Source organism: Bubalus kerabau, chromosome 6, assembly GCF_029407905.1.
Source record: "Bubalus kerabau isolate K-KA32 ecotype Philippines breed swamp buffalo chromosome 6, PCC_UOA_SB_1v2, whole genome shotgun sequence".
Taxonomy (NCBI): Eukaryota; Metazoa; Chordata; class Mammalia; order Artiodactyla; family Bovidae; genus Bubalus; species Bubalus kerabau.
Genome location: NC_073629.1, coordinates 80,733,171 through 80,758,054, shown reverse-complemented (window position 1 = coordinate 80,758,054; position 24,884 = coordinate 80,733,171). Strand labels below are relative to the sequence as shown.

Sequence of the window (24,884 nt, the reverse complement as noted above, 5' to 3'; positions counted from 1 at the left end):
TGACTATTGGGTGGGCAGGAAATGGAAGCTCTTAGGCCTCTCTACTCGCTCCCAGTCACCTTTCTTCTGGACTCTGTCCCACTAAAGGACTTGATAATAAAACAGGCTTAAGACATCAACTTGGCTATGCTGCATACTGGGTAGTTTCTGTACATTAAAGGGTCACATATATAATTTTTCCTTCCCTGGCTCTTCTTGACCTGTGGTAGCAGGTCTTGACCTCAGCAGACTCTATTCTCTCTTTGCCCACTGCTTTGGTTTCTATACTAGGCAGTTATCCACGGAGTGGGAAGGTTAACAGGTACAGATGTGAGCCTAGGAAGATATTAAGAGGTTTCTGTTTAGGGCACTGAGGCTAAACTACAAGAAATTACCTGAGCCTTGCAACAGACTATGACGTAACTAACACATAATCAGGTCATGTACTCTGATCCTTGTCTGCTGCTGTTCCACGTGTACAGCTTCCTTGAGAGTCTTCAGGGAGGAGGGATATGAGAAAATCTATGTTCTCCAATAACCCCACCTCTCACCCCAGAAGTACTCAAGGATCCAGGCTGAAGATGTGAGCTCTGTTAAATTTCCTAGTCTTTTGTGCACACCCGATGCTGGGCTGATAGTCAGACCTTCACAGCCCTGAAACTGACATATTCTAGATGACACTGCAGAGTACTCCTTAATTATTTGATATAAGTAAAATTATTTACATTTTATTTTCATGTAAAGATGACAGCAGAGGCTTCCCAGGTGGCTCTGTGGTAAAGAATCCGCCAGCCAATACAAGAGATTGGCAGGAGACAGGAGTTTGATCCCTGGGTCAGGAAGACTCCTCTGGAGTAGGAAATGGCAACTCCGATACTTTTGCCTGGAAAATTCCATGGCCAGAGGAGCCTGGCAGGCTACAGTCCAAAGGGTTGCAGAGAGTCAGGCGTGACTGAGCACACACGCCCACAAACGCAAAGGTGACAGCAGCCATAACATGCGCGTTCAACACGTATTTTCTGAATTAGACTAGATCTTAAAAATTCCTTAAAGACAAAGATGGGATTTTATTCATGCTATAATGTGAATACCGTTCAACATGTCGGACTTTTTTCTCCCTGTTTAAGCTAAATTTCATTTTGAACATCCAATACTGACGACATCAAGCTATTTTGATTAGGTAACTTTTTATGTTTATAAAAGTGGCACAAATGTCTCTGAATATCACTCCAGAGATACTAATCCACACTCAGCACTTACCTAGCATCAGTCTCTTAAATGTTCCAGAGATCTTAATGATATGTCCAATCAGTACCACAGAACAGACTACTACCCAACTCCTCCTCAGCCTCGTATCACGAAACAAGGCGACGACAGATGGGCTACCCCCTGGCTCTAGGGAAGGACCAATGCAGGGACAGGGTAGCGGGCTTCTGGGTCCTGCCACTGTTTCACAGGCCATCCTTCGTCTTCTGTCTTCCTCCCCAGGCACGGCGCGGCTCTTCTGACGGAAGGCAAGATGGCTGCCATCCTTCAGTTATCACAGTACTGTACCTTTAGAATGGACAGCATCAGCACTGTGATAACTGAGCCAGGGCAGCCTGTCAGTCTCTGCGTCGGCCGGCAGCATCCTTTCCTGGTGGCTGCAGGACTCCCTCTGAAGGCTCCCCAGGAAGTGAAGGACTAAAAGATCCCCTTCTGGAAGGTGGGGAAGCAGAAGAAAAAACAGGGTCACAGCCCAGTAACTGGTGAGGCTGAAACAGTAAAAGGGCCGGCTAAATTATATTAAGATGAATGATGAACATGTGATTTATACATATTAATAATGAACAACCACGAATACATCAAACATGCTTTCTGGCTCTATCTGACAGCGTTACCTCTACTGAGCATGGATTCACTGATTCCATTTTCCTGACCTCAATCACTCATGCAATAAATACTTACTGAAGGTCTACTATGTTTCCAGACATCTTCTGGATGTCCAGGAATTGAAGGTAAATAAGAAACAGTCCTTACCCTCAAAGTGCTCATAATCCAACATGGCAATAATACTTCACATCTATCGAATATGCAGTAATTTTCTATGTGCATTCTGCTTTGGTTTTCACAAGAACCCTATGGGATTGTCAATGAATCACTCAATAATTCATCACAAAAGGATTCTGGAATAGGTTAGACTTCATTAGCCCATTTTACAGAAAGAGAATAAAAACCTAAGAGAGGTTAGGGACTTCCCTAGCAGTCAAGTAGTTAAGAATGGGCACTTTCATTGCAGGGAGCACAGGTTTGATCCTCGGTCAGGAAACTTAAGATTTCACATGCTGTGCAGGAAAGCCAAAAAAGAAAAACAAACAAACAAACCCAAAAACTGAAGAGAGGTTAGGTGATTTACCCAATCACACCACTGGTTACACTGAACCTGAGTTCAAACCCATGTCAAACGATGGAAGCTGGTGCTTTTTTCTCCGCCCTAACCCAGCCATCCAACTCCATCAAGTGGGTGTTCAGTTTACACAATTTACGCAAACAGAAAGATTCTGAAAACATCTACTTTCAGGTTAAACTTTTTAGTTTTCTCAGTGTCTCAGGTCATGAAGCAGGAGCCTGTGGGAGTTTATGATTTAAGAAGAAATATCCATCAGCCCCCCACGTCCTCCCGCAAAAAGACTTCTAGTGTTCTTGCTTTGAGTGCTAAGAATGTACTCAAATTGATGACACTAATGATTACATATTTATATCACACCTACAGGGTGTTTTTCACTATAGTTAATGTCAATTCTACAGTTATGGTGAAAGACTGCTAACATCCTTTGGAATGCCTTCTAAAAAAATCAACATATACACATCACTTGCTTTGAAACTACCTGTTACCTTTAAGACGTACCCTGAAGTCATCTTCAGGGATGATGTATTTTTAATAAGAAGTACAAAAAGATTCTCAAACTGGAATTCAAGCTTCAGAATAGTCAACTCATTAAAGCCATGATTCACTCATTTTTTTTCCATGTCAGTCATTAAGTTCTCAAGTTATTTCACTATGAGTGGAACTTGACAGATGTTTGAAAAATAACTGTGTTTTCAATTAGGCATTTGCTCGGTTTCAAAGACTCCATTATATGCAAATTAGGTATCAGCACTGTACTTCAAATAAGTCAAAGAGATGAATGAACTCTTTAGATCAGCAGAGGTCAGAAAATAGTAGAGTACAGTGAGCCAGTTCAACTGTTAACTTTATACACTATGAAACTGACTATATTTTCAGAAAAGGAATATCCAATGAAATAATCCACCTGCATACAAATTAAAACAACTCTCTAAAGTGCAGAAATAACTAAAAGTTAAAGAAGTCATTGCCTAGGTCTTAGCCAGCTGACGCAATACAGAGTTGAAACAGGAGAGGGCAACGAAGATTAAAAAAAAAACAAAACCTGGATTCCCTTACCCTAAGGTTACTGGAAACAGCTGCATATTTTCACCCAAATTATAAATATCTGTTACATGAACAGAGATATTGTGATTATTTGAGAATAAAATGTTAGATAGCTGATACATCAAAGAAGATAAAAAGATTACCACCTAATATTTCCGAGCCACAGTTCTGGTGCTGTCGGCTTTGGAAAACATGAATACTTCCTCTGAGATACTGGAGGGTAGGTAAAGATGGGAACACATAAATAACTCTGGTATACTTAGTAGTTATTGGACCATTCTTTGCAAACACTGAGTGGTAGTGCAACTGAACGTCTAAATATGAAGTTGACAAGCATGAACTTAAAAGTCTATAACGTACTGCAAAGTTGAAATTCACTCTATTAGTCATGACCAAAAATTAGACAACTGAAGATTTTTGGTGCAAAAAGTAAAGAGTATTTCCTATTTCCTTATTTTTCCTCTCATTTCTTTTTCACCTAAATTGGGTGGAAGGGGCAAAGATACAGCAGGGAGCCAAGTGATCAAATAATAATAAAAAGCAAACTACCATTATACTGTGAATCATTAAATTAATATTTTCTCAGAATAATTCTAAAGCAGTTTCAAGGAAGCAAAAGTATGAGTTTTCAAAATTGTATTTTATAAATACTAATAAACACTTAAAATGTTTTCTCTTGGAAGTTATTTCTTCTACATGTGCATTTAAAAAAGCTAAATCTACCAAAAACATTTGTCAATAGATACTTCTTTAAAAAAATTGAATTATTTTAATTTTAAAACAAGTGACGGCAGGTGCTCATGTTACAGTACAAAAGTATACTGCACAGCAAGAGGGAGAAAGGAAGAGTAAAATGCTTTCCCCCAAAGATCAACCTGGTTTTAAACTCAGTTCTTCTATGGTGAAAATGATACAACTGAGAACAATTTCTTCACGATGAATGCACCATTATCATCTAGAAAGTACTACTGGCAAACTGGTATACTAAAAATGCGGTTTTAGACTTCATGGAACACAAAAAATGTCATGTCTCATATCAACGGAATGAAAATGAAAACACAATGATTTTGAACTTTTAAGTATCTGATTATATATTAAATAAGTGAAGGTACCATGAAATGAGCTGCTGGCATGCAAAATATTTGACAATACTTAAAAACTAAAATAGTTCAAATAGGTTGCTTAATTTAAATCCACCCATCTTTTACTGATTGTTTTCCTTCCCCAACTTGAAAACTACCATCCAACTTGGTGACATTACAAAATGTGCAAATTTGACCCAACTGTCAAGATGTAAAAATGTACTGTCAACAGAAGATGCCAAATGTCAACTACTGCTTTGTCTGGAGGAGAGAAAAAGTATATTTGTGTTTCATGGCAAAGCTTTGCTGTTAACAGTGTTTAAACTGGTGTCAAGATTAGTAGGAAACCTGGAATGAGGAGGCTACATATTGTTTTTTCTTTCTTTAGGAGAAATAAATCAGCTAAAACGTCAAGGAAAAGCCAAGGACAACTGCCTGGTGCCAAGTCAGCCCCAATTCTCACAGAGAAGCATTAACTGGGACTAATTACAGAGGGGGTGACATTGTTTTAGCCATTCCAAGCACTGGACTCCAAACAGTCACGCTCCATAACCTCAGCAGGTCACGAAGAAAAACGCTAACACAGAAGGTCTATATTCGGTAATGTTGAGACAGAAAGAGGAATGAAATGATAAGGATTTTAGCCCCCAAAGCTCCAGGAGACTAAGAATCTATAAGCAGCTGGACCATCCTGCTTAATGTTTGATAGACTATAGTATTCTATTCTATGGGTCTTTCCCCTTTACACACGTACTCTGCATACACACTTGTAGTCCAACTATCAACTTAATTCACTTTTGGATTTTGCTTGAGATTTAATTTTTGCCCCAGATTTTGGATTTCACAGTCTGCTCACAAGTCAGCTTTACTTCATTTCACCTTTGCTATCATATTCTTTTAGAATAACCAGTTAGAAACATACCAGCTAACTTCAACATGATCCACCCCTAGCTAACCATCTCTAAAAACTCTGGTCATCTTCTATTAATCTGTGATTTAGCAGATTCAGCACTGCATTTAGCAATGCTGGGTCTTACTTCTCAAATTCCCGTAACTGACAGCTGAAGGGGGGCCATACCAAAGGCATGCACTGACCTCCACTTCTAGAGCCTTGGGCTGGTGCAGAAACACAAGCACAGTCCTCTCTTCTGCAGAGTCCACCACTCAGAGCTTCTATTCCTACATCTGGAAAAGGAACACATTTCTACCTGTAACACACGGAAAAGGAACACATTTCTACTTGTAACACAGGGGTACTGCACTCATTATGATGTGCTGGATCTTAAACTGCGATTTACTTTGGTTCTGTTTACATCTGATTTCCTCAAGTCTACCGCCCTGTTCCTGAAGTCAGACTGTTCTCTTCATGTCCCTTCACAAAATTAATCACAGTCCTTCCCACAAAGTGCAAGCTCAACAAATATTTGACTGATTCACGGACAAACTTCTTCATTTCTCAGGGATTCTCTAAATAGGTTATCAACAAAAGTATATACTGAATTCCTCAGTCTATGTGTCAACAGGCAAGGTACTTCAAAGTTTGTCATCTGTAAAAGGAGGGGATAGTACTAAACGCCCAAGTCCCTTCCAGTGTCTTTACTGAATCTCAATAGATAAAACCAAACTCCAAAGATATCAACATTCCATTCAGGTCAACATTATATTTTTTTTGAGAAAAGGGGTCAGCAACTTTGTGAGCTTGATTCCCACCGGTGGAGCTATGATGTGGGGGCAGAAAGTGAAAGCAGAGAAAGAGAAAATTTTAAAAAAGTGCGTGGCATCACTAAGATGTCACCAGGTGCCACAACTGTACCACCAAGTGCCACACACGCTTCCCTGGTATAGTCTGGTATTCCCAGAAGCCTTTTACAAAAGCAGGTCTGGCCCGATATGTGGGTCTCTAAATTTTCTCATGATACCCCTAACCAGCCCTTCCAATACCTTGGACATTTTTACCGACCTTCCTGAGCGGGGCATGCCTCCTGCAGAGAAATCTGCAGGGCCGTCACTATTATACTGTACTTGTACTATTTAACACTTTCTTGTACTGTAATAGTAACTCTTGGGGGTCCCCAAATCCACATGGAAAATAGCAGGGCAAAGTAAATGGTTGACAAACATGAAATAACTGTATTTCCTGCAGTCACCTCTTTGGAAATTAAAACCAAGAAAAAAAGGAGTGATATCATGGCCCAGTGCTGTCCCAGATAAGCAAAAAGCAAGTCACGTTTGCAACCTTAAGATACTCCAGTAGTCACATTAAAAAAAAAAAAAAAAAAACAACTAAACTATAAACAGGTTAAATGACATTAACAACATATTCTCTTAACACAATACACCCAAAATATTTTCATTGGAACATGTAAACGATATAAACATTATTAATGAGACATTTTACTTTTTTGTACTAAGTCTTAGAAATCCAGGGCATATTTACACTTAACACATCTCAATTCAAACACTAAAATTTCATCAGAAATAATCTGTAGATTTCATAAAATTCACAGCTTAAAAAGTAGACACATATGCCCAACTTCCAAACATAATGAACTTTTCCAAAAAACTGAACACCAATTTTTAATTTAAAAACCAGTTCCTTATCATCCTAGCCAGATTTCAGGTGCTTGACAGCCACACATAGTAGTGGCTACTGCACTACTACAGGTACAGAAGATCCTGTCACCCGGATTTTTTAAAATCAGAACCCTTCACGCAGCAAGTCACTCTACAGCACTCACTGGTTACTCAAATGATGTCAGGTATTTTCTGCCCTCCTAATCTTTGTTAATACGCCATTGATGATCACTTATTAAGAAGGCCCTTTTAAAGAATGAACAACTCTTTCAGCTCTGAGAATTCAGGGAAAAATAAAAATGGAAACATCATGATTCAAAGATACCAAGTTAACTTTCAAGGTAAAGGTGGAAAATCCTGCCATCATTATTTCTTTGTCCAGGATATTAGTCACCCTGTAAAAGTTACAGGCGTTGTTTATAGTAAGCCTCTCAACTTCCATACTCAACGCAGCTGTCACTGCATCCTCAGATTCCTTTCCTTCAAGTGTTCCCTCCTACCCCCCACCAACCTCCTCTCTCTCCAGCAAAATCCCTGAAACACATTCTAGGAGCCCCTCTTTAATTCATTCCAAAAAGTACTTGTTACTGTTGACATACTGAAACACATGAATAATTCAATAAACATATCTCAAACTATTCAATTAATCATTCATCAGCTTAGGTACTCAACTTATCTTGGGAAAAGCTTTTCTGAATACACATGGAAAGTATCGCCAGACCCTTCCCCAAAGGAACCAATTACAAACACTGCAGCTTTCTCTCCGCGTGTCAAAGTTCACTGTTTCTCCTGAAGCTGACTTAAAAGTTGATCTTCTAAAAGGAGCTGGATTCCTAAGGTAGTTCTATTTTGAGCCTTCTTCCTGTTCTGAAGCTAAAGTTGGAAGGGCTTAGGTGGTGATGTCATGGAAGGGAGACTGCTGGCTTTCATTGAAGGGTCTCCTCCAGCAACTCTGGAGGATGCTCATAAAGGGGACCTAAGGGAGAATGTACACCTCTCATCGCTTTCTCCCCCTCCTTTCTGAGTCCCAGCTATTCATTAGCCAGCAAGAAAACAAGTTCAAATAAGCGTGCAAACATATTTACATATTTTAATTGTTAAGCATCTCAAAAATGGAAAGACTGAGAATGAAAATGTCTCACACGAGGGAAAAGGGGTGACATCTCTTTTTCCACACCTCCATCCCCACCTAAATATCTATCATAGGACTATAGGCAAAAATGGGGAGCAGCTAATAAGAAGAATAAAGAGATTATAAATGCTGGAGGGTTGAAGAGGAAACTGCTGTTGGGGATACTCAGGACAGAAAGAAGACCCCTGGGTCCTTTCTCTTCCACTGTTTCCTCCTCCCTTTTGGAATGGTTAGATTTAGGGCAGGGTGTGCCTTCTGCTTGGGAGGCGTATTTGGCTCCGGAGAACCAAGAGGGGCCAGGGTGGGGCCCACAGAAAGAGAGCCAGAAACTGGTTACTCAGGCCAGATTCTAGACTAAGCTCGTAGCGAAAGAATAGAGGGGGCAGATTCCATCCTAAGACCCAATGGGGAACGAAGAACGCACACTAAACCCAAGGAGATCACTTCTTTCTGTCTAAACCCAGCAGTTAGTTGCTGGTTGTGAGCTGCAGGTCCAGAGGCAAGAAAAAAATCCCGATACATCTGTAGACAACTTGCAGGGGTGGGTGGGGGGATGGATGTGGCCAGCGCAATCGGCAGGTGAAAGCAGCACTTTCTGGCCAATTCTGGGACGGGAGGGCTGGTTAACAGCTTTCGGAAAGCTGGTGGGTTTTTCAGCTCACCTCTCCTCCAAAGCGAGGAATAAGCACAGGTGTGGTCCTTCTCCAAGAAGGTGGCAGCTGGCCTGCGGGTAGCTGAGGGAAAAGATTCTTCGGAAGGGGTAAGGCAGGGGTTACGCCCATGGGGTCAGCTACGGCCGGGAGCAGGCGATCTTCGCCAAGTCCCCTCCCCCTTCTTGAAAAGCGACCGAGACCGGCATAAATTACAGCCACGCACCCCTCCTTCCCCAATAATGCTTCTAATAAAAGGAACAGCCTCTCATGCCTACACACACAAAAAACAACTGCAAGCTCTGGTTGATGGAAATAAACAGGTGAGCCCCGAGAGGAGGCGGGAAAAGACCGGGGATGCGAGCACGAACGTGCGGAGAAATCAAGGCTTCCCCGCCCTCCCCGCACACCCCTCCCCTCTCGCCCCGGAGAATCTGCGTGGCAGGTTGTAAGCTAAAAATGCCACTCAGACAGACCCCCTCATCTCCCTGCCCCGCGCCCACTTTCCCTCCTACCCCAGGGTCCGGCGTCCCGGCCTCGTGGTAGCGACCGGTGCCCGCGCCGCACGGGGTTCACCCTCGCCCCGGACCGCCGCCGCGGGGACTCCGGTCTTCCTCTCTCCTCCCTCCCTCCTCCTCCTCCTCCGCCTCCTCCTCGCAGACTCCTCCCGCCGGATCCTTCATGTAAACAACATCCAGGCTCTATTTACAGTCGCCGCCGGACGGCAAGGGACCCACGCCAGCTGCCTGGAAGCAGGCGGGGGTGGGGGAAAAGCGAGTGCGCAACATTTACACACACCCGCCCCGCCCCTCCGCGCCACTGCCCCGCCAGGGGGCCGGAGCGGGACACCGGGGGTCTCCCCGCGCCCTCGTTCAACCTGCGCCGGTCTTGACACCCCAGCGAGGGCCAGAGGTAAACCGCGGAAATGCCGATGGGCGAGGTCGCCCCCCCCACCTCACCCCGCCCCGCAGGGGAAGAAAAAAAACCAAAAACATCCCAACCACAACAAAACCAGCCCAGCAACACCCCAAGTCCGTGCGGGATCCCAGCCCGCCCCAAGCCTCCGCCCCGGCGCCCCGCCGCCTACCCCGAGGTGGCGAGCTGCGTGCAGTCCCCCGCGGAGGCTGCAGGGCGGGCGCCGGGCAGCGGCGCGCCCTCAGCCCCAGCCGCCGCCGCGCCCTCAGCCCCAGCCGCCGCCGCCTGGCCCGCCCCCCGCGCGGCCGCTGAGCCGGCCGAGCCCCGCGGCGGCGTGTGCGTGTGAGGGTGCGCGCGTCGCGGCGGGCCTCGCCGGAACCGCTCTCCTCGCCCCCCGGCTTCCCGTGCCCTCGGGCGGGCGGGCTCGGGCGCAGCGAGACCCGGCCAGGAGCGGCCCGGCCAGCGCTCCACCGCGCCGCAGGGGCGCGCACACGGACGTAGACACTCGGCGCACCGAGCCCCGCGCGACCGCACGTCTCCCGCCGGCGCCCGGCTCGGCGCGCGCCCCGCCGCCCCCGCGCCCGGCACGCCGCCCCCACACCCACCTGCGCCCCCGGGGGGGTCCTGGACCCCCCCTTTCCTTTGTTCTTCCCGCTATTTGCATGAGGATTATCTAATGACGCAGCAAGGATACAACGTGCTCGCCACAACGTGACCGTCGCCATTTTTCTGTTTTTATTCTATCTCTGCCATGTGATAGATGAGGGGGGGTGGGGGTTGGAAAAGAGAGAGACTGGATTAAAAAAAAAAAAAAAAACTTCCGGGTCTTTTGACCGGGAAGGGAGAAAAACAAAAGGGAGACGAGACACAACTCCACGGGAAGGATGTTTGTGTTTGTGTGTGTGTTTGTGTGTGCACGCGTTTGAGCGCCCTTCCTTCTGCTCGGAGAAGGGAGGCTCCTGGGGCGGGCCCGGAGCATCCTCCCACCTAGGCAGCCCTCTGACACAGGTTGGTCCAGATCGACCCCTCTAGCCTTGGCGGTTGCGGGTCGCGGTCCCACACCCTCAGCCAACGCTCTGCGAAGCTGTCAGCGTGGTCCATTCTGGCAGCCTCCACTTGCTGGTCCACCCCAGAGCTCGCGCTCTCGCTCCCAGGCGGGTGTACCTTTCTGGGTTAGGTGCAAAGAAGTCTCACTAACATGAAGGAAGAAACGATCAAATTTAAAGGCTACCGTATTTCCCAAGTTTTAAAATAGTTTGCTTCCCTGCTGTTGTGCATAACAACCGCGTGGCAACACTAGGCAGAATCTAATTCAGTTTGAATCTTTCCTTCCTCTCTTTCTTTACCCCCTTTTCTCTCTCATCCCGAAGCGGAACACACCCTTGTGTGGTGTTCCGAGGAGTTTGTCAGGAGGGGACCGACCTTTCCTCTTGGATTGACTTATTTAGAAAGAAAATCTTAATAAATGGTTGTTCGGGGTCACGGAGCATTGTTTAAGAAGACGGTTGCATGGAGCAAGGTGGATTCGCGTTACACTCATGTCATTCACATTCAGAGGGCGTGATAGTTCATTCTTTCCCAAATCTCGTGTTCACGGGCTGCTGAAAAAAAGTATTTTGGAACTCTGCCACATTTTTCAGTGAGATAGAGAATTTTGTGCTTTTGTTTACTATTGTATTTCCTTTGGGCACTTTCACTTTTGTTTCTCTGGAGTTTCCTTTCTGGTTTCTTGTACTGTTCTCAATCCAGAGCAGAAATGGACTAGAGCGGACAGGGTTCCTCACTTCTCAGGCAAAGACACTGAGGCTCTGAGTAGTGACGGGAGTTGCTCCAGGTCACACATTTAATTCGAATAATTGAGCCCTGCTCACCTGATGTATCTGTTAGGGGGGTGGCGATGGAGAGTGGGTGAGGGGGGAGTTGACGACGTAGAGCAGCAGTTCTGCTTTGTGAAATTCGTATCCTAGATATTAAAGATGGAGAACACTTACCAGATCATTCACGTCTTAGGACTGCTGTGAACTGACTGCTTCTTCAAAACCCCTTTTCTTGTTCCTTGATTCCTGTTTATCTGTTCATTCAGGTTCTGCTTCACCTTTTCATGGGAGAGTTTGCTATCTCCCTGAACAACCTTACATGATTGCTATGAATTCACTTTATTAGAATCACAGAGATGACCACTCCTTTGGGCACCCACTGTGTCCTTTTTATATTTATTTCGTGATTCCTTTCACATTTACTGTACAGGACAGCTGATGTACTTCTCTGAGCAAGAGGGTCAGGACCATGCTCCTATTATATCTCCCATGTTTAGCACCCTGTCTGGCAATGATTGAGCATATAAAGGTCTGAAGAGGATTTTTTCCATAATTACATCCTGACCATTTCTAGGAAATTCCTTCCGTGTTTTTGGTGAAAGCAGAACACTGAAGGTGCTTTTTGATGCTTCCACCTCCACGGACCATTTTTTGGGCAAGCAAATTATTTGCTATCTAAATTTTTTAATTTAGTTATTTTTAAAAAATAATTTATTTATTTGGCTGCGCTGGTTCTCTTTGCTGCGGAAGCTGTCCCCTAGGTGTGGCAAACGGGGACTTCTCTCTAGTTCTGGTGTGCTGGCTTCTCATTGCAGAGCCATGGGGCTCTATGGCCCTGAGACTTCAGTAGCTGCTGCATGTGGGCTCAGTAGTTGTGGCTCCCAGGCTCCAGAGAAGGGCTCAATACTTGAGGTACAAGGGTTTAGGTGCTCCGAGGCATTTGCGATCTTCTCAGATCAGGGATTGTACCTGTATTGGCAGGCATGCTCATTACCACTGAGTCACCAGGGAAGTCCTCAATTAAAAAAAAAAAAATCAACTCTTATCTCCCCTCTTTTTAACGTATTTGGTTCCTCATCGTCAGATTCTATCCAATTAATACAATTAATTATGCCAACACTTGGAATTTTGCTTTCATAGACTGCAAATGTTGGTGAAGTTCAAACTGATTTTACCCTGCTCAGCCTGGAATTAAATGATCAGAGGCAGCATTCTTTATGAGACTCTGATTCTTCCTGGAACCCAGTGAACTAAGTGAAGAGGCTGGGTTGAGCACACTTTAGAGGGCTGCTCAAAGATGTCAGTACTTGGACAAAAAGTGCATATTTGCAACTTTAAAGGATTGGAGAATAGTGTTTGTAATTATATTTACAGCTTGCAGGAAGGTCCAGACTGTCACAAGGGAGCTCAGACGAATCTAGACTGATGAGGTTCCTTTGCATATCTGAATATGAACTGCACGTGTTCATCTGGACAAGACAGAGAAGTTGGTATTACTGACTCTGACAGCTAAAGTTCGTATGTTTCAATGGGTGCTTCTGTATTTAGAATGGCTAACCAACAAAGGCCTGCTGTATAGCACATGAAACTCTGCTCAATGTTATGTAGTAGCCTGAATGGGGGGAAAGTTTGGGGGAGGATGGATATGGGTATATGTATGGCTGAATCCCTTTGCTGTTCACCTGAAACTGTCACAACATTGTTTATCACCTATGTGTGCCTGTGTGCTCAGTTGTGATCAACTCTTTGTGGCGCCATGGACTGTATCTGCCAGGCTCCTCTGTCCATGGGATTCTCCATGCAAGAATACTGGAGTAGGTTACCATTTCCTCTTCCAGGAGATCTCCCCCACCTAGGGATTTAACCTATGTCTCAGGTGGATTCCTTACATACTGGGTCACCTGGGAATCCCTTAATTGGGTATACCCCAATACAAAATAAAAAGCTTTAAAAAATAATAAAGTTTATATGTTTCATCCCAGATAATATGTGTGATAATAATTTTAAAGGCAACAGTATCAACTTCTAGCAAGGTGAAGTTAAAGCCTAATTACATGTAAAGGCACATGCTCACTTAAATACAAAGTTAAACAGAGGAAAAAGGAGCACAGCTCAAAAACATAAGAAATACCTCTATATCTCTTGTCTTCCATATCCATATGCTCACATCATTATACTCTTTATCAAACTTAAATCCTCTGGGATAACTACATAGCTGCTGATTAAAGAGAGCTCTTATAGGCACTCCAACAATTTTCTTTCATTTCTCTAAATACACACTTGAAAATGGCAGTTCTTGGTTTGTGAGATGAACTTTGGAATCGGGTACTAATCTCAGCTCTGCCAATCTATTAACTGTGTCATCCTGGGTAAATTATTCATCAGTTCTGATTCTCTATTTGTTTACATATAAAATGACAATTACAATACCTACCTCAAAGAGGAGTTTTAAGATTGAAATTTAATCAAATTGTAATAAAATATATGCAAAGACCTCACATGGTACTTGGAACAGAATTTTTAATAACAAGTATCTGTAATAATTTTGTTATTGTATTTGTATTTACCTGATACACTTTTTAGATTTATTCCATCCCTTTTGGCTTCTTGCTCTTGGCCCTTCAACAAACCTGCTATTGATGAGAGTCCTCTGACTATGAAGGTAAATAAGCCCAACTTTCAGGTTTACACGTCAGCCGTGGAAAAGATCCGTATGCCAGTAACTATCCTGATACTGGAGAACTGAAGACAAAAACTTGGTTCATACCACTTTATGATGATCTACCTGAGAAATATTTAATTAAGATCTAATTTATTAATACCCAGGCAATGACAATACTTGTGGAAGCAGTTAGGAAGATGCCAAAAAACAAAAACAAAAACCCAGAACAAAAACATCTCAAAAGAAAACTCCACACATAAATGAGGAAGATTACATTTAAAACTCCATCTAATCAGCATCAGATTTTGAAAAGCTTTCTGCAGATTTTGAAAAGCTTTCTGGTCCAGTAGAAAAGGCAGGCTTCTTTTGCATTCATGTGAAAAATATGCCAGGTTGTACCTTTGAAGTAATGTTAGACAAATGTAGTTAATAGGAAGCACTTCAGGTTGTTAATTAATTAGATCACTCTAATCAAGAACTATTTCTGAGAAACTTATTCCCAGCCTTGGGTCAGATGCTAAAGAAACAAATATGGTGAAGATAGACTTTGCCCTTAAGAAAGTCATTCAACAAGTGTTTATTGATTACCTATGGGATAATCAATGGTGAGCAAGACATGAGCTAACTAGTGGGAGACCGATATATATATATACATATCTTTCCAGCTTCCTCAAGAAGGGTGTGACAGATACAGGGTTTGAGAAAAATAAAATATATATTCCCTTCCCCACTTCGAAAGGTTTTTTTTTATTCCTTGAAACAAAGAGTAGCTCTTGAAAGAATACATTGGTCTCTGTAGTCCATGAAAACCTGGAAATCTCGCTAGTGTTAGGGAGAATTGTGAAGTGAGCAAAGTTATTTTCAGTTCTCAAACCCAGGCTATTTAAACAGCTTTCTGGTCTCTCAGTTCCTATCTTTCTGAACTGTTTTGTTATTCAAAGGACTGCTATAATGGTGATTCTAAAATATAAATCCAATTATATTATTCCCATGCTTAAAATTTTTCTTGGCCTCCTATTATCCGCCAAGCATGGCACACAGAATTCTTTAAGATCTTGTTCTGTCAAGCCTTCTAGCCTCATCCTCTCTAAGACCCACATGTAGGGGTACCAGATTTAGTAAATAAAAATACCGTCTGCCCAGTTAAATTTAAATTTCAGATAAATAACATTTTTGGTATAATGTGTCTCCAATATTGCAAAAGACACACTTACATGAAAATATTCATTGTCTATCTGAAATCCAGGTTTCAGTGGAGCATCCTGTGTTTTATTTGGCAGCCCACCCTACTCATGCCAGACAGATGAATTAACTTGCTGTTCCACACTGGTCTCTTCATGCCTTCATCAGTTCTTGAGATCTTCTCCATCCTGCCCGTTATCCACATGATATTCTGCTGCTGCTTCTTGAAAAGCCAGTTGTGGGCTCTGGAATTCTGCAAGTGTGAGCTTAGAATCCAGCAGTATGCTGTGGATGGGCCTGGCCACCTGTGTGCCTTGTTTAATATCTGGGCTTTTGTCCCAGTTCCTCTTCATCTTTTCCATTCTCCCTCCTGAAACTGGAGTTCTGCCCTGAACCCCAGTTTACTTGGCTAGGACCCACACATGGTTTTTCAACCTTGCCAATTTTCTCCCTGGGGCTGTGGGGCTAGATCCTTTCTCCCAGCTGCTGGCTGGACTCCTGACTAAACTAGATGGATCACTGAAACCTGTCTCAGATGCTGTCACCTTCCTGTCTTTCCTACTACAAAGGCTGAACAAGAGCCTCAAATAAGATGAAGTTTGTGAAAGTGGTTTGTAAATTATGAAGTCTCTAGGATGGTAATTTAGATTGGAGACGACTTGCAAGCTCTTTACCTGGTCCTACACAGGAAAACTTCTCTCTAAAGTGCTCTGGATTTCCCTTGTGTCTGCTCATGCCTGGTGATATATAATGCTGAATACAATGTGGAAATTTTCCAAATGTCCTCTAATTTTGATGAGTGCATTCAACCACTCTGGGTATTATATTATAAATGAATCTAGAGCAGTGGCTTTAATTTTAAAAATTTTAATTTTATAATCCAAGATGTACTTCTTCATAACAGAAGCCAAAGTCTCATGAACTATGTCATACTTGAAATGTGTGTACTGAACTCTGGTATTTTATGCTCTATTTCATTTTTTAAAAAATTGGTTGTGTGTGTTGTCAGTCACTTTAGTTGTGTCCGACTCTTTGTGAACCCATGGATTGTGGCCTACCAGTAGGCTCCTCTCTCCATGGGATTTTCCCAGCAAGAATACTGGAGTGTACTGCTATGCCCTCCTCCAGGGGATCTTCCTGACCCAGGGATGGAACCCATGTCTCCTGCATCTCCTGCATTGCAGGTGGGTTCTTTGCTGCTGAGCCACCGGGGAAGCCAAAAATTGATTAACCCACCATATTAATTTCATAACCCACTAATAGGTTGTGACTTGCATTTTGCTAATCACTGATCTGCACAAGTCACTGAAGTTTTCATGTATTATCCAACTGACCAGGACAGCTGTCAAATGTCTACCTCATTTGGTGCAGTCTCCAATAGGAAAACCTTGCCCACAAAAGGAGTTGAGGTGACCTCACTGAGGTAAGTCAGAGTTGCCTCTTTTTATAAGATCAGTAAGCAAAGTACTGCAGCTGGATTTTTTAACCTTCCTGGGGTTAATATACAAAATTTCTGGCAAGGCCAATTATAAAGAGGGATAGCTCAAAATTATTTCAAATGGCAACAACATTCATCTTCAAATAAAAGGATATTGTTTGGGGGTGGATGGGTGTGTGTAATTCTTTCTCAAATTAAAAAAAAATATTTATGGTTGGGTAAAAGAGACTGTTACATGTCTGAGATTCCACACTGATTTTTACAGTTAAATGTAAATGAGCACTCTCTCCCTCTCTGCTATGATTTTTAACTCTGCTGCTGCTGCTGCTGCTGCTAAGTTGCTTCAGTCGTGTCCGACTCTGTGCGACCCCATAGATGGCAGCCCACCAGGCTCCTGCATCCATGGGATTCTCCAGGCAAGAGTACTGGAGAGGGTTGCCATTTCCTTCTCCAATGCATGAAAGTGAAAAGTCAAAGTGAAGTCACTCAGTCGTGTCCGAATGGTGAGCAGGTTAATCTGATGTTCAGAAACTGCACAACAGTAGATTCCAGAGAAAGTAAATACAATGTATAGAAAGGAAGTATTGTTCAAACGGTATAGAAGGAGACAGTTTACCTAAGGAATTCTTATGATATAGGTAGTCAACCCAGCTGCTAGAATTTAGAACTTTGTCCCACCTACCCACCCTCTTCTTTTACTCAGGTTGCCTCTTTCATGCTTGTTTATGGTAGGGTTTTATTTTTGTCCGTTTTGTTGGCCTTGAAAATACCAGATCAATGGTGGCACAAAAACTGGATGGGAGAGATTTTAAGAGAGAACCGGAGAAGAGGAATTGGAGAAGGAAATGGCAACCCACTCCAGTGTTCTTGCCTGGAGAATCCCAGGGACGGGGGAGCCTGGTGGGCTGCTGTCTATGGGGTCGCACAGAGTCGGACACGACTGAAGCGACTTAGCAGCTTAGCAGCAGCTAAGAGTCGGACACAACTGAGCAACTTCCCTTTCACTTTTCACTTTCATGCATTGGAAAAGGAAATGGCAACCTACTCCAGTGTTCTTGCCTGGAGAATCCCAGGGACAGTGGAGCCTGGTAGGCTGCCGTCTATGGGGTCGCACAGAGTCAGACACGACTGAAGTAACTTAGCAGCAGCAGCAGCAGTATAGACAATGGCAACCCACTCCAGTACTCTAGCCTGGAGAATCCCATGGACGGAGGAGCCTGGTAGGCTGCAGTCCATGGGGTCGAGGGTCAGACATGACTGAGCGACTTCACTTTCACTTTTCACTTTCATGCATTGGAGAAGGAAATGGCAACCCACTCCAGTGTTCTTGCCTAGAGAATCCCAGGGACAGTGGAGCCTGGTGAGCTGCCATCTCTGGGGTCACACAGAGTTGGACACAACTGAAGTGACTTAGCAGCAGCAGTAGCAGCAGTGTAGACAAGTGTTTGTCCACAAAAGCTTGGTTTAGTTGCTAAGTCTTGTCCAACTCTTGCGACACCATGGACTGTAGCCTGCCAGGCTCCTCTGTCTATGGGATTCTCCAGGCAAGAAAACTGGAGTGGGTTGCCATTTCCTTCTTCATACAAAAGCTTACAGAGAAGTAATTTGGTAATCAAATAAGGGAAATCAGGTCAAGGGGTGGTTTTTACTTGCTTGTCTTCAAAGTGCTTGAAACAATTCATACACTGATGGAAACGATCCAGTAGAGGGAAAGTTCATTATGTAGTTTGGAGGGAGGATTTGCTGGCCTGGTATTCTAGAGTCCCCTAGGGGAGGGGGAGAATGTATAATTGGAAGCTTTTATATAGGATCTCTGAGTGTGCTATGAGGGCAGGGTCTAACCTGGTACATCTTTGTGGACATGTGGATTCTGACTCTTCAGTTTTCTCAAAAAAGAAGCACAGTCACTAGCTGAGTGTGAAGAAAGGGGGAAAAAGGCAAGGGTGTAAAACATTCCAGTTAGCAGAAAGTGAACATATGACTGTAGGGTGCAGGAGAGTGAACAGATCAAGGAGTCGGCAGATATTAGCTGGGAAACAGTAAGGGCTTCTTAAGTGACAAGCTTTGGAGGAGGCAATAGCAACCCATTCCAATATTCTTGCCTGGAGAATCCCATGGACAGAGGAGCCTGGTGGGCTATAGTCCATAGGGTCCCACAGAGTCAGACATGTCTAAAGCAACTTAGTACACACAAGTGACAAGCTTAAAGTGAGACCAGTGTGGGTGGAAAGTTGAATTTGAACAAGGTTGTGATTTTCCCAATGAGTGTGACAGAATTAAGGTGACTGAGGGAGTTTGGGGAACTTTAGGCTGAGTGAAGAGGGAATGGAGGACCTTGAGTGGTAAGGGACAATAAAAAAAAAATGGTGCCTAGGATGCTCCTCCCTCTGGTCTTTGCATGACTGGCTTCCTCTTGTGGTTCAGCCACTCTCTGATGTCACCTTTTAACTCTCTTCTGAGTACTTAAAGAATTTTCTATTTATGCATAACTTGGAAACACTGCAAATTAGGTTCCCGACCACCTTAATAACTGGAATATCACAAAAAGGTAGTATCAGCATAAAATAAGTGACATGAATTTTTCAGGTTCCCAGTACATATAAAAATAATGTTAACACTATACTTTAACCTAGGGCTTCCCTCATAGCTCAGTCGGTAAAGAATCTGCCTGCAATGCCAGGAGACCCGGGTTCAATTCTTGGGTCAGGAAGATCCCCTGGAGAAGGAAATGGCAACCCACTCCAGTATTCTTGCCTGGAGAATCCCACGGACCGAGGAGCCCGGCAGGCTACAGTCCATAAGGGTTGCAAGAGTAGGACATGACCACCACCATACTGTAATCTGTTAAGTGTGCAGTGGCATTGTGTCTTAAAAAATGTACAGACCTTAATTTAAAAGTACTTTAGTTCTTAAAAAAAAAAAAAAGCTGTGGCGGATTCATTTTGATATTTGGCAAAACTAATACAATTATGTAAAGTTTAAAAATAAAATAAAATTAAAAAAAAAAGAAAAAAAATTAAAAAAATAAAATGTAAAAAAAAAAAAAAAGCTAACCATCATCTGAACCTTCAATGAGTTGTAATCTTTTTCCCTGTGGAGGGTCTTGCCTCAATGTTGATGGTTGCTGAATGTCGAGATGACTGTGGCTATTTTGTAAATAAAGCAACAATGAAGTTTGCCAAATTGATTGACTCTTTCCTTCACAAAATATTTTTCTGTAGCATGCAATGCTGTTTGATAGCATTTTACTCATAGTAGAACTTCTTTCAAACTTGGAGTCAGTTCTCTCAAACTCTTCCACTGCTTCATCAACTAAGTTTATGTAATATTCTAAATCCTTTGTTGTCATTTAAACAGTCTTCTCAGCATCTTCACCAGGAGTAGATTCCATCCCAAGAAATCACTGTCAAGCTTCCCTGGTGGCTCAGTGGTAAAAAAAAAAAAAAAAAAAAAATCCACTTGCCAATGCACGAGACACGGATTTGATCGCTGATTCCAGGAAGATGCCACATGCCTTGGAGCAACTAAGCCCGTGTACTACAGCTGTTGAGCCTGTGCTCTAGAGCCTGGGAGCTGCAACTACTGAGCCCACGTGTCACAACTACTGAAACCTTCACGTCCTGGAGCCCAGGCTCTGCAACAAGAGCAGCCGCTGCAATGAGGAACCCGAGCACCACAACTAGAGAGTAGCCCCTACTTGCCACAACTAGAAAAAGCCCTTGGGCAGCAATGAAGACCCAGCACAGCCAAAAATCAAATAAATAATGAAATAAAATTGTTTTAGAAAGAAATCACTTTCTTCCCTCATTCATAAGAAGCAACTCTTCACCCACTAAAATTTTAAATTGATGTTACAGCAATTTAGTCACATTGTCAGGCTGCATTTCTCATTATGCTTCTCTTGCAATTTTCATCACATCTGCAATTACTTCCTCCACGGAAGTCTTGAACTCCTCAAAGTCATCCATGACTGTTGGAATCAACTTCTTCTAAACTCCTGTTAATGCTGATATTTTGACCTTTCCCCATGAGTCACAAATATTCTTAATGGCGTCTAGAATGTTGAATTCTTTCCGGAAGGTTTTCAGTTGACTGCCCAGATCCATCAGAGGAATACTATTTATCACATCTATAGCCTTATGAAATGCATTTCTTAATAAAACTTGGAAGTCAGAATTACTGTACTCCTTGACCCATAGGCTGTAGTGTGGATGTTAGCAGGCATGAAAACATTTATCTCATTGAATGTTTCCATCAGAGCTCTGGGTGACCAGGTGCATTGTTAATAAATATTAATATTTTGAAAGGAACCTTTTTTTTTCTGAGCCATAGGTCTTAAGAGTAGGTCTCAACACTGGGCTTAAAATATTTAGTAAATCATTTTGTCAGCAGGTGTGCTATCATCCGGGTTTTGTTGTTCCATTGATACAGCCCAGGAAGAGTAGATTTAGCATAGTTCTTAAGGACCCTTGGATTTTCAGAATGGTAAATGAACATTGGCTTCAACTTAAAGTCACCAGCTACATCAGCCCCTAATAACAAGTGTCTTTGAAACTTTGAAGCCAAACATTGACTTCTCCTCACTAACCGTGAAAGTCCTGGGTGGTAACTTTTCCCTAGAGAAGGCTGTTTTGTCTACATTAAAAATCTATTGTTTAGTGTGGTGGTGGTTTAGTCGATAAGTTGTGTCTGACTCTTATGACCCCATGGACTGTAGCCTGCTAGGCTCCTTTGTCTGTGGGATTCTCCAGGCAAGAATACTGGAGTGGATTGCCATTTCCTTCTCCAGGGAATCTTCCTGAACCAGGAATTGAACCCAGGCTTCTTGCATCACAGGCAGATTCTTTACCAACCGATCTACAAGGGAAGCCCTAGATTGTTTAGTGTGGCTACTTTCATTAATTATTTAGCTGGATCTTCTACATAACTTGCTGCAGCTTCTGAGCCTCAGCACTTGCTGCTTCCCTTTGCACTTTCATGTTATGGAGATGGCTTCTTTCCTTCAACTTCATGAACCAACCTCTGCTAACTTCAAACATTCCTTCTGCAGCTTCCTCACCTCTCTCAGCCTTCATAGAATCGAACAGAGTTGGGGCTTTGCTCTGGATTAGGCTTGCTTCCCTGGTGGCTCAGAGGGTAAAGCATCTGCCTGCAACGCGCAAGACCCAGGTTCGATCACTGGGTTGGGAAGATGCCCTGGAGAAGGAAATGGTAACCCACTCTGGTACTCTTGCCTGGAAAATCCCATGGATGGAGAAGCCTGTAGGCTACAGTCTATGGTAGGCTACAGTCTATGGGGTCGCAAAGAGTCGGACATGACTGAGCGACTTCACTCACTCACTAAGAGGATGTGGACCACTGAAACTGTCTTCATATCAGCAATAAGGATGTTTTGCTTTCTTATGATTCCTGTGTTTGTTGGAGTGGCACTTTTAACTTCCTTCAAGAGCCTTTCCTTTGCATTCACAACTTGGCCAACTGTTTTGTGCAAGAGGCCTAGTTTTTAGCCATTCCCAGGTTTCAACATGCCTTCCTCATTAAGCTTAATCATTTCTAGCTTTTGGTCTAAAGTGAGACATGTATGACTCTTCCTTTTACTTGAGCAGTTAGAGACCATTGTAGGGTTAGTAATTGGCCTAATTTCAATATTGTTGTGTCCCAGGGAATAGGGAGGCCTATTCTTTGGAAGGAATGATGCTAAAGCTGAAACTCCAGTACTTTGGCCACCTCATGCGAAGAGTTGACTCATTGGAAAAGACCCTGGGATGGGGTTGGGAGCAGGAGGAAAAAGGGACGACAGAGGATGAGATGGCTGGATGGCATCACGGGCTCAATGGACGTGAGTCTCAGTGAACTCTGGGAGTTGGTATGGACAGGGAGGCCTGGCGTGCTGTGATTCATGGGGTCGCAAAGAGTCGGACACGACTGAGCGACTGAACTGAACTGAACTGAAGGTGAGAAAGAGAAATAGAGGAAAAGCTGGTCAGTGGAGCCATCAGAACACATACGTTTATGAAGTTTGCCATCCTATATAGGCACAGTTCACGGTGCCCCAAGACAATTACAATAGTAACATCGAAGATCACTGACCACAGATCACCATAACAGATATAGTAATAATGACAAAATTTGAAATATTGCAAAAATTACTAAAATGTGACACAGAGAGATGAAATGAGAAAATGCTGTTGGAAAAAATGGTGCTGATAGACTTGCTTGACACAGAGTTGCCACAAATCTTTAATTGTAAAAAACGCAGTATTGGGACTTCCCTGGTGGTCCAGTGGTTAGGATGCACACTTCCACTGCAGGGGGCACAGGTTTTATCCCTGGTCAGAGACTAGATCCTACATGCTGCAATTAAGATTGAAGATTCCATGTGCAACAACTAAGATCTGGCACAGTCAAACAAATTTAAAAAAAGAAACAGAAAGTCAACATGTAATTAAAAAAAATACAGGACACGCAAAGTGCAGTAAAATGAGATAAGCTTATACTTTCTTTTATTAATCATCTACATATGTATCTATATAGTATCTATCTCTGTATCTCTATACCTATCTATAGCTCTACTTAGCTTTCTGTCATCTATTTATCTATCTCTGTATCTATTCATCTATCTATCTATCAGCTGATGTATGATCTGTTTCATACAACTAGAATATAAGCCCCCAAAGAGTAAGGACTTTGCCCATAATGTTGATTATTTTATTACCACAGCACTTACCTGGCACAGAAAAGACCAAAAAGTATATACTAGAAGAACAATGAATAGCTAGAATATGATTTTAAGGTCTTCGCCATTCCAGTCATGCTTTTCTGCTTGTGTTCCTGTTTGTTGATTTTCTCCTTCTAACTTCTACCAAGACAAAGAAGATCCCCACCCACCGTAAGATTAGTACTGCTTGCTACACCATCCACTTCTGGTCTCCTGTGAGGCTTTCTGAGGGTGTAAACAGGAGAGAGCAAGGAAAAATTTACCAGAGTTATGCAGAGCTATGCAGGCACTGCAGTGGTGAGCCCAAAAGTGTGTCTTGAAGACACAATAGCTTTCTGTTTTGTTTTGTTTAAAACAGGCTTATTTAGTTTAATTTAGATGCCATAAAATTCACCCATTTAGTGTAAATCTTGTTGAGTTTTAGTGAGTTCATACAACTATTCGGCCATTGCCACAGTTCAATTTTACAATATTTTCATCACCACAAAAAATTCCCTTCTTCCTATTTGCAATCCATCTCTGCTCCCACCTTCAGTCTTAGGCAATCACTGATCTTTCTGTTTCTACAGTATTGCATTTTCTAGAATTTTCATATAAATGGAATCATACAATATGTAGTCTTTTGGGTCTGCCTCCTTGCGTTTAGTATAATGCTTTTATTGTGTGTAGCACACTACGCTATAGATATACAACATCTCACTGACTGACAGGCCATTTGGTAAACACTGTTTCCAGTTTGAGGGCTGTTGTGAATAACAGGGCTCTTTTGTGACCCCACGGAGTGTAGCCCGCCAGGTTCCCCTGTCCATGGGATTTCCCAGGCAAGAATGCTGGAGGAGGTTGCCATTTCCTTCTCCAGAAGGTCTTCCTGACTAAGGTATCAAACCTGCGTCTCGTGCATTGGCAGGTGGATCCTTTACCCCTGAGCCACCAGGCTGTAAATGGTTTCCCTGGTGATTCAGTGGTAAAGAATCCTCCTGCCAATGCAGGAGATACAGGTTTGATCCCTTGTCCAGAAAGATCCCATATGCCATGGAGCAAATAAGTCGGTGTGCCAGTTACTGAACCTGTGCTCTAGAGCCCTTGAGCCGCAACTTCTGAGTTTCGTGCTGCAACTACTGAAGCTTGCATGCCTAAAGCCCGTGCTCCACAATGAGAGAAACCACTGCAATGAGAAGATCATTGCACAATGATCTAGAGAATAGCCACTACTGCACAATGCAACTAGAGAATAGCCCACACAGCAACAAAGTAAATAAAAATAAATCTTGTGGCTCAGCTGGTAAAGAATCCGCCTGCAAT

At 43.1% G+C, this 24,884-nt stretch overlaps 1 protein-coding gene across 1 annotated transcript; it reads right to left on the bottom strand.

Moving 5' to 3' along the window:
- Nucleotides 1-696: 696 nt before the first annotated feature.
- On the bottom strand, nt 697-10,490 carry LOC129656458 (uncharacterized). The gene is made up of 3 exons (XM_055587109.1): nt 9,938-10,490; nt 5,590-5,679; nt 697-1,677 (listed from the first exon to the last, which is right to left on the bottom strand). The coding sequence occupies exons 1-3, from the start codon at nt 10,488-10,490 to the stop codon at nt 1,520-1,522; spliced, it is 801 nt and encodes a 266-aa protein (XP_055443084.1). The 3' UTR covers nt 697-1,519.
- Nucleotides 10,491-24,884: the final 14,394 nt, after the last annotated feature.

Excerpts from the sequence above, each read along its gene's own strand:
- LOC129656458 (XM_055587109.1), bottom strand. The coding sequence starts at position 10,490 with ATGGCGACGGTCACGTTGTGGCGAGCACGTTGTATCCTTGCTGCGTCA. Across the intron at positions 5,680-9,937 it reads ACGCAGCTCGCCACCTCGGG|ATGTAGGAATAGAAGCTCTG; the intron begins GTAGGCGGCGGG and ends TTCCTTTTCCAG. Across the intron at positions 1,678-5,589 it reads CCAAGGCTCTAGAAGTGGAG|AAGGGGATCTTTTAGTCCTT; the intron begins GTCAGTGCATGC and ends CCCACCTTCCAG.